Source organism: Triplophysa rosa, unplaced genomic scaffold, assembly GCF_024868665.1.
Source record: "Triplophysa rosa unplaced genomic scaffold, Trosa_1v2 scaffold110_ERROPOS82188, whole genome shotgun sequence".
Classification (NCBI taxonomy): Eukaryota; Metazoa; Chordata; class Actinopteri; order Cypriniformes; family Nemacheilidae; genus Triplophysa; species Triplophysa rosa.
This window is the reverse complement of record NW_026634043.1, coordinates 65,506-75,266: the sequence shown is the minus strand read 5'-3', so window position 1 is coordinate 75,266 and position 9,761 is coordinate 65,506. Positions and strand designations below refer to the sequence as shown.

At 48.1% G+C, this 9,761-nt stretch overlaps 1 protein-coding gene across 1 annotated transcript; it reads left to right on the top strand.

Annotated features, from left to right (window-relative positions):
• Positions 1-6,047: 6,047 nt before the first annotated feature.
• On the top strand, positions 6,048-8,467 carry LOC130549373 (uncharacterized). The gene is made up of 2 exons (XM_057326576.1): positions 6,048-6,819; positions 6,893-8,467. Exon 2 carries the CDS (start codon positions 7,159-7,161, stop codon positions 7,918-7,920), a length of 762 nt encoding a protein of 253 aa, XP_057182559.1. The 5' UTR covers positions 6,048-6,819; positions 6,893-7,158; the 3' UTR covers positions 7,921-8,467.
• Positions 8,468-9,761: the final 1,294 nt, after the last annotated feature.

The following is a 9,761-nucleotide window of genomic DNA, read 5'->3' as shown; positions in this document are numbered from 1 at the left end:
CAGTCGTCGAGATAGTTTAGTACCCGCACACCTCTCTCCCTGAGGGGAGTGAGGGCGGCTTCCACGATCTTCGTGAAGACTCGTGGGGACAGGGACAGACCGAAGGGGAGGACTCTGTACTAATATGCCTGACCCTCGAAAGCGAACCGTAGGAACGGGCGATGACGAGGGAGAATTGAGACATGAGAGTAAGCGTCCTTCAGGTCGATTGCCATGAATCCATCTTGACATCTGATAGATGCCAGGATGCGCTTCTGCGTGAGCATCCTGAACGGCAGCTTGAGTAGGTGCCTGTTCAGGGTACGCAGATCTAGCGACCCCCGCTCCTTTGGGGACGATGAAGTACGGGCTGTAAAACCCGTTGAACGTCTCGGCTAGAGGGACGAGCACAATCGCTTCCTCACCAGAGGAGTGGCGACCTCGGCCCGAAGCACGGGGCATCCTTGCCTCTGCTGAGGTTAAGAGGATGCCCCGAAACTTGGGCGGGCGTCCGGGAGTTGGATCGCGTAGCCGAGACGGACCGTATCCCGCAGTCACTGTGACGGTTTGGGAAGCTCTTGTCAGGCTCCCAGGGACCGACAGGGAGGCTAGGGGTATGTTCTGCTTCATCGACCTCCCGGGGGTGGTTCGATGGCTGGCAGTGCGGATCCCTCGCCGTGGGGGGGACCCCCAGAGGAGATCGGCTCTGCAGTTTTACCTGCCTGGCGATGATGCCTGATGATTATCCTCGACATTGGGTCTTGCCGCAACGTCGAGTTGCCGAACACCGTCGTGTAGAGGGTGAGAGCGGCTGTGATAATACCCAGACGATGATGTGGCACAACGCACCGTCGATTGAGAGTGCTTAGGCTGCTGATTATCCTCAACATTGGGTCTCGCCATGACGCAACGTCGAGTTGCCGAACACCGTCGTGTAGAGGGTGAGAGGGCTGTGATAAACGCCCAGAGAGGGAGAAAACCTTTTAGAATGGGCTGTTGGGACGGGGCAGGAACCGTCCCGGATCGACCACCAGCAATGGAATGGCTGGGGTCGGGCCCGAAGGTATTCTCGATCTCCCTGGGGTCTTCCCATGAGGGCCGCTTTGGCTTTCGCCGCGGCTGCTGACGGGATGGTGGTCTCCTCTTCGATGTCTTGAAGAGGACCAGGGCTGCTGGGAAGCAGACGGTGCACGGGATCTCGGCGGCCAAAGGGCGGTCGAGTTGCGGCTGGGGAGGACATACTTGATATCCTCTGTCTGCTCCCTAACTGTCGAACTCGACAGTATCACCAAACAGCCCCCCCTTGCGAGATGGGTGCATCGAGAAAGCGGACTTTCTCAGTATTACTCACCTGTGCAAGGTTCAGCCAGAGGTGTCTCTCCTGGACCACAAGTGTGGACATCGCCCGACCCAGGGCCCGCGCGATCACCTTGGTCGCCCGAGAGCGAGGTCGGTGACGGCGCGGAGTTCCTGGATAAGCGCTGGGTCGGTCTTACCCTCGTGGAGCTCTCTCCGCACATTGGCCTGCAGGAAGGCCATAGCGTGGAGAGAGGGGACAGCTTGGCCCGCAGCAGAGTAAGCTCTCGACACCTCAGATGCCAAAAAGCCTACGTGCTTTGGACGGGAGTCTAGGTCGAGCCCCTGGGGGACATCGATGTATCCTCTAGCTGCCCCACCATCGAGGGAAGAAAGGGTGATGGAACTAGTTGACGTGTACGTGCCGAAGGGGGCGTTCCAGGTCGTACTAGGTTCCTCATGCACTTCCGGGGGAACACGGCACTGGGGGCGAGTGCGGCTTGGAGCCGCTCTCAAGCCCGATGTACCGTGTATCCAGCCGCGAGCATTGGGAGAGGCAGTGCGGTGCACCGCAACCCAATCCGGCGGCCCGGGAAAACATGGCTGACATTTCGACGTCCGCTTCTTCCTGATCTCGACCCCCCGAGGGAGGGAGCTTCAAGGAATCGTCGGAGTCTGATGCCAGTAAGTCACCCTCCGATGCTGCAACAGACATCTCATCATCACGTACCGTGTCCGATACGTGATTGAGGAATAAGACGGCGGACCGTCTCATGGGGAACGGTCAGACGAGCAAGACAAGGTGCGAACGGTCCGCGAGCCAGTGGCTGACGGATTAGCGCTCACAATAATCCTCATATCACCCTCGCTGCTCGCCGTAGCGGGCGGCAGGGCCGTAGTCCTGCCGTCACGGAACGGGAAGCAGACAAGGTGGTGGCTGAGTCCCGTGGGAACACAGCCACCCGTGACACAACGTCTGAATCATCAACCGCCCGCAGTGCGGGCAGGACGTATCCACAACATCTGCCCCAGCGTACTGGAAGCAGACATCGTGTCCGTCCCCCTCCTCGATGAGTGTGTTGCACCCACGAGAACAGCGGGACATGCCACGCTGGAGAAATTTGCTCTTTTAGAGAAAAAACTCGAACACTTCTGGAAACGCCGAGACGCCCAGGGGAAGTCGCTGCAGGAAGGGACAGTCCGCTGCACCACATCGTAGAGCCGGCAGTCTTGTAGCGAAGTCTGTTGATCATGAGCGAAGGCTCCAAAGAACAAAAGGTGAATGAATGAGGCACGCCGTCTCCCTTTTATACCCGGATATCTGTGGTGTGTGACATGTTGTGTGCATGCTGCGTAGCGTGCGTGCAGGCGTGCGTGTGGTGCGTGGTTGCGTTGTGGAGTGTCTGTGTGTGCGCGAGTGTCTGTGAGGTGGGTGTAAGGCAGCTGGAAAAGTACTAAGAACTGAGTTTGTTTTGATGCTGGGACACAAAACAATTAAACCCCATTTGTTGCTAGAACCCAAGGAATGATATCCTGCCCTCCCTTCAGGGGTTGTTGATGCCCAGGAACTGAACCCCCTCTTCTTATCACACCTCTCCCCTCCCCTTCATCTCATCAGGCCCTGACCACTGGAAATGTCCTTACACATTTCATACTGTTATATCATTTATTGTCATGTTATGAAGACTTGATCATCATATTTGGTATTGTTTTAAAGGTCATGGTGCGATGGGTAAAAGGTCTAGTTCCTTCAAACCTAAACTTGACAGGGAGGCGACGAGAGCCTCGAGGGAGGAGAAACGGGGAGTAGCCGGATTTCGATTTAAATGAGTCGCTGGCCCATCGGCCTCGACTCTCAAGGAGATATCGAAGCATAAAAAGAACGAACGCAGAGAAATATCGATCGAGACTGCCCGGACTGTCACGAATGTTAGGAAAACAAACACATACAGAAGGACCAGACCGCAGACAGAGGCATAATGGGTAACAAGACAGTTAAAAAATATAAATACCAAAACAAAGACCCACATGGGGTAACAAAACAAAACAGGAAATCTACAACAGGACAGGACTAGACTAAAAGACACCAACAAGAACCTAAGATTCAGTGTAAAGTTGGAGTAAATGTACTTAGTTACTTTACTTAAGTATCTTTTTGGCTACTTTGTAGTTGTACTGAGTATTAAAGATATTAGCAACTTTTACTCTCTACTTAACTACATTTTTGAACAAGTATATGTACTCTTTACTCCACTACATTTGTAATGACTAATGCAATTACACATTACATTTTGCATGACACCTATCTTATAATTAATATTGCCATTTACGGGGCAATGAAGGTACTACAATCTTGTGGATTTTGCCTTAACTTACAAAAACTTGTCAACATGGCTTCTTTATTTGAATATGAGTGCAGTATCAGGTAGATATCAATCGCTGGCGGTTTATACACGGTTAGCCCTTACCCGCTATTTCTACAGTAATATATTGGCAACACTGTTGCCAGCTAGTTACTGTAGGTCACACATCTACAAAAGCTCTTATTTTTAAAACTAACTCTTCCTAAATGTGCTCTAAACATGTTTGCTCAAAATTTGACCATTTGGTGGGACTATTGCCATGAAGTGATGTAAACCAGTAAAAAGAATGTATAGTATTTCAATTTTCAAAAGTGCTCTCACACTATATAGACAAAATATTAACCTATAGAATGAGTCGGACACAGAGAAATGAACAATCCACATATGAATCTCAACAATGGTGACAATCAACTGAACAGCTTCATGCTGCAATGCATGCTGGGTACATAGTACAAAACTCATTCATGATTGTTTGTCACCATTGATGAGGTTTGTATGTCAAGTGTCTAACTGTGTCTCAATTGCAAAGAAAGATTTTCTGACAGAGATCTTTCCATTATAACATGTAATCACTTTACCAAACATATCTTAATAAATCTTAAATGCTATATTATTATTATTTAATGATTGAATTCTTTCAGATGTATCTTCAGTTACTAAGCAAACATAAAGTTGCGGTTCCTGTAAAGTCCCTTTCAGTGTTATTGTATAAGTGTACATTTTAAAGCTACAAGAAAGTCAAAGAGTCCAACCAAAGCAAACACTGATCGCCATAATGGTGACTTAAAACATAATTGAACCACTATGAACTAGAGTTAAATCTCAATGGGCTGGTTTCCCGGACGGGGTTTTAGCCTAATCCCAGACTACTTTAAAAATGAGTGGCATCTTGATCGAAAACAACTTGCACTTGCATATCTTAAAATATATCAGTGCGATTGTTTTGTCTCAAGATGCACACTGTAATGTTTGTTTGTAAAGCATGTTTTTAAAAACGCCTTAAATATCCTAATTTAACTAAGGCCTAGTCCTGGTTTAGGCTAAACCCTGTCCGGGTAACCGCCCCAAAAAGATCTTACAGAGATGACAGAAATAAAGTGAAAGTGGTGTCTGTAATATGTGAAGATGTTATTGATGTTTGTGTTTAATTCTCCTCTGGTGAAATCTTGACAGATTTATTGTGTTCATCTGTTATTTACACTTGTTCATCTAAGACTGTGTGACTTAAGTGCGTTAATACAAACAGCCATTGCAGTAGTTTACTGTAAAACACCTACAGTAACTAGCAGGCAACAGTGTTGCCAATACAGTATATTACTGTAGAAATGGCAGGTAAGGGCTAACAGTTTATGTGAAATGAGGACATGACTGCAGCTGGCCATGAGGCCCAAACCAGCATGTCCAGTGCAAAAAGGCTTTGACTTTTTGGTTTTACTTAACATTACTTTATTTATCCGTTATATTGAAGAGACCTTTTTGAAGGAGTTTGGTTTACTTATGAGCAGTTGAGCTTAAATGAGACTTGGGTGTTTGTAATAGACGTACAGTAGGTTATGATGTCGGCCATGATTTGTTGCAATTTTGAGGTGTTCAGTCTTATTATGATTTAAGGAAATAAATGCGATTGCTCTCCTCACGAATCGACTGTTTCTAGTTTTCACTGACGTGTCTCTTAAGTGTTGAGGACTAGTGCTGCTTTGAGCCTACATTCAGTATGAGTAAAATACTCAAGTACTGTTAAAATCAGATACTCGAAGACTTTTACTGAAGTCGTTTTGGAATTGGTGACTTGTAACTTGTAATGGAGTCATTTTCACTGCAAGGTATCTGTACTTTTACTTAAGTATGGTTTTCAGGTACTCTTTACACCTCTGCTAAGATTAACATAACATGAACTACAAATGACTACACTAGACTAGACTAACACAGAACAGGCACTCACCAGACAAACGACAACGAACCAGCACAGGACAATGAAACAAGAGGACTATATAAAGGGGACTAAATCAAGAAGGGGACAGGTGCGGGACATGAACTAATTAACACGCAATAACGAGACGAAAGGGCGGGAACAGAGATGCCACACCGGAGAGAGGGAGTATATGGAATGCCAAAACTGTCTCTCTCCACATAAAACAAGAGGTGTCTATCATGGTTCTGCCACTAGGTCAAGAAAAGCAAGACAAGGTTGGGCAGAACCATGACAGAAGCCCCTCCTTAAGGAGCAGCATCCTGATGCTCCTCAAGGAACAAACAAGACTAGACAGACTGTGACAAAAAACATAACTATACAAAACACGACCAAAAACGTGATACATAGAAAAAAAAGTCCAAACAAAGACATGGCGCCGGCACGAAGGCCGGCTGGACAGCACATGGCGCCGGCTGGACAGTACATGGCGCCGGCTGGATGGCCAGCTGGACAGTACATGGCGCCGGCTGGAAGGCCGGCTAGACAGTACATGGTGCCGGCTGGATGGCCGGCTGGACAGTACATGGCGCTGGCTGGATGGCCAGCTGGACAGTACATGGCGCTGGCTGGATGGCCGGCTGGACAGTACATGGCGCTGGCTGGAAGGCCGGCTGGACAACACATGGCGCCGGCTGGATGGCCGGCTGGACAGTACATGGCACCGGCTGGAAGGCCGGCTGGACAATACATGGCGCCGGCTGGATGGCCGGCTGGACAGTACATGGTGCCGGCTGGAAGGCCGACGTTGGCAGGTTCATTCTGTCATGAATGGTGAGGGAACAAAGACACAGTACAGAGGACCCAGACGCAGACAGCGGATAAGGGGTTAACAAGACATTTAATAAAATATAAATACAAAACAAAGACCCACGTGGGGGTAACAAAACAAAACAGGGGAATCTACAATAGGACAGGACTAAGACTAAATACACCTAACAAGACTAAGATTAACATAACATGAACTACAAATGACTACACTAGACTAGACTAACACAGAACAGGCACTCACCAGACAAACGACAATGAACCAGCACAGGACAATGAAACAAGAGGACTATATAAAGGGGACTAAATCAAGAAGGGGACAGGTGCAGAACATGAACTAATTAACAAGCAATAACGAGACGAAAGGGCAGGAACAGAGACACCACACCAGAGAGAGGGAGTATATGGAATGCCAAAACTGTCTCTCTCCACATAAAACAAGAGGTTCTATCATGGTTCTGCCACTAGAGGGAGTATATGGAATGCCAAAACTGTCTCTCTCCACATAAAACAAGAGGTTCTATCATGGTTCTGCCACTAGGTCAAGAAAAGCAAGACAAGGTGGGGTAGAACCATGACACGGACATTAGTTAAGTTTTGTTTATGTGTTTATGTTTGTGTGGTTGGCAGTCGTCCGTGAGGGGCTGCCGGCCTTTTTACTGCTGGATTTATTGTTTATTTATTTTGATTAAAATGTTTGAATGTTCGCCGGTTCCCACCTCCTTCCTTCCGTTTTATTGAGCTTTATTACAGAGGTGCCGAAACCCGGGAGGAAGGAGGGACATGGTCGAAGAGCCCTCGCCCCGAGGGGTCTCGCGGTGCTGTGGAGTCAGGCAGCGCGGACAAGGTATGTCCGCCAACGGCTGCCCGGGGCGGTGGTGCTGGAGCAAGTACGCTTCGGCTGGGACAAAGAGCTCGCTGCCGTGTGCCGTGTGCCTGGGTCGAAGTGGGGTGGCTGCCATCCGAAAGGGAGTGGAGAGGTCAGCCCCACTTGCCGTAGGCCGGAGCCTGCTGCCGTCCGCCAGAAAGGGGAGGAGCAGGAAGCGGGGGACCTGCTACTGGCTGCCGCAGTTGGAGGAGCCACCGCCGGCCGCCAGGACACTAGGGCCTCGCTGCCGCGCCCCTTTGTCGAGGTGGGATGGTCCGGGAGGGAGCGGAGGAGTCAGCCCCGCTTGCCGTGGGCCGGAGCCTGCTGCCGTCCGCCGGAAAAGGGAGGAGCATCCGGCAGCCCTCAGCCGGAAGAGCCATCGCCGGCCGCCAGGGGGCGGAGGAGGCGCAAGCCGTCCACTGAGCGTCCAGTACCACCGCATGGCACCGCGAGGAACAGCCTCTCGGCTGGCTGAGGACCGAGCGACAGCGTGTCGGGGAACCGGACCAAATTTTTTTTTTCTGTTTCCTTTCTCCCCTCTCTCGCCCCTGTCATTCCTGGTGCTTCCGTCTCCGTTCTCTCGTCTCATCTGTCCATACCCGCAGGTGCTGGGGCCGTTGAGACTGGCCCCTCGGGGGGGAGTAAGCACAGTCTTGTGGGTACTCCCCGGCCTGTGAGGGGCGATGAGGGTATGTGACAAGGGAGGCGTGACGAGAGTTGTGGGAGGAGGAAGCGAGGCTGGGACGCGATTGATAATGAGTGTCAGCTGGGCGCCACCGGCCTCATATCTCTCACGGAGGAGATCGGAAGCATAAAAGGACGAATGGCAGGAGAATACGGCGAGAGAGGACCGGGCCCGGACATTAGTTAAGTTTTGTTTATGTGTTTATGTTTGTGTGGTCGGCAGTCGTCCGTGACGGCCTGCCGGCCTTTTTACTGCTGGATTTATTGCTTATTTATTTTTGATTTGATTTGATATTTTTTATGTTTGAATGTTCGCCGGTTCCCACCTCCTTCCTTCCGTTTTATTGAGCTTTATTACACTAACAAAGAGTGTATTAGAGCTTTTTAACTTTAGGACATAACCTGCACTTCTCTAAGAGGTGTGACTTTCTCAGGGAATCTTGTTTACAGATAGATTGAGATCCCATTTGATCTTCTCTTCAGTCACGAGAAAACAAACAAACCAAGGCAAAAGACTCAGGATAGCATCTGTAACCAGAACTTCCCACACAGCAACGGTGTGTCTCAATTTTGCCAGGTATGATAAACTTTGTGGTTTTTATTATTATTATATTATATTGATCATCTTTGTCTATTAAGTTTGGATTGTCTTTGTATGTGCATTCTATGATTTTAATTAATGTTGTACCTGCCTGGCATAATAAATTGTTATTGTTGATTATATCTGAATTCTTCAGAGTCTGTTATGACCGGTAGTTTGAAAGGAGCCTGTTATGTTACCGCAAAATCAATATGTCAGGATAGGATGGAATGTAGTTTTGATTTTAAACAATATATGAATGGGGCATATTTATTAAAGCTCACATGTAAGACTTCCAACTATCTATCTGTCTTAAGCAAGTTGCATGATCGTGACTAAAATAACTATTGTTATGTTTCTGAGCAAGCATTTGGCGGCCAGACTTAATGATATTAGTTTACCCGGCAACCTCTGACTAAAGATCAGAATGATCTACTTTAGCAAGTTGCATGAGTTACCCGGCAACCTCTGACTAAAGGTCAGATCTGACAGTTTTGCGACCGTGAGATCCGCAATCTCGTGAGACTCTGTGCGACTGCAGGTCCCAAACGAAAGGATAACTAAATATATATATAAAGCATGAAGATTTACAGATACAATTAACTATGATCAACAGATACATTGGAAATGTCTTAGAACTTATTTAACATTATAATAAAATTGGAGTCAGATCGGTCTTAACCACAGAGTCATGAAAAATGAACTAAATTGTAACAGTTTTTAAATAACTTCATGTAGAAATCGCTGAGGAGAAGCAGACCACAAGATCCCTTCAACCACGCCATTGGATTCCATCGTTGGGCCAGTGGGTGGTCTTTTACATGTGTGTGTGTCTGTGTGCGCGTGCGTGTGTAGGTGTGTGCGCGCATGTGTGCGTGTGTGTGTTCATGTTTTTATATGTTAGTTGTTTTTATATGTTAGTGGGGACCTAAACCTGAATACACACCAACACATGGGGACTCGTGTCACTGTGGGGACCAAAATTGAGGTCCTCATGGGCACAAAAGCTTATAAATTGTACAGAACAATATTTTTTTTAAATCTAAAAATGCAAAAAGTATTCTATGATCTTTAGGTTTAGGGGTTGGGTTAGGGGATAAAATATACAGTTTGTACAGTATAAAAAACATTACGCCTATGGACTGTCCCCACGGAGATAATAAACCAGACGTGTGTGTGTGTGTGTGTGTGTGTGTGTGCTGTGTGCGTGTGTGTGTGTGTCTGTGTGTGTGCGCGCGCGTGTGTGTGTGTGTG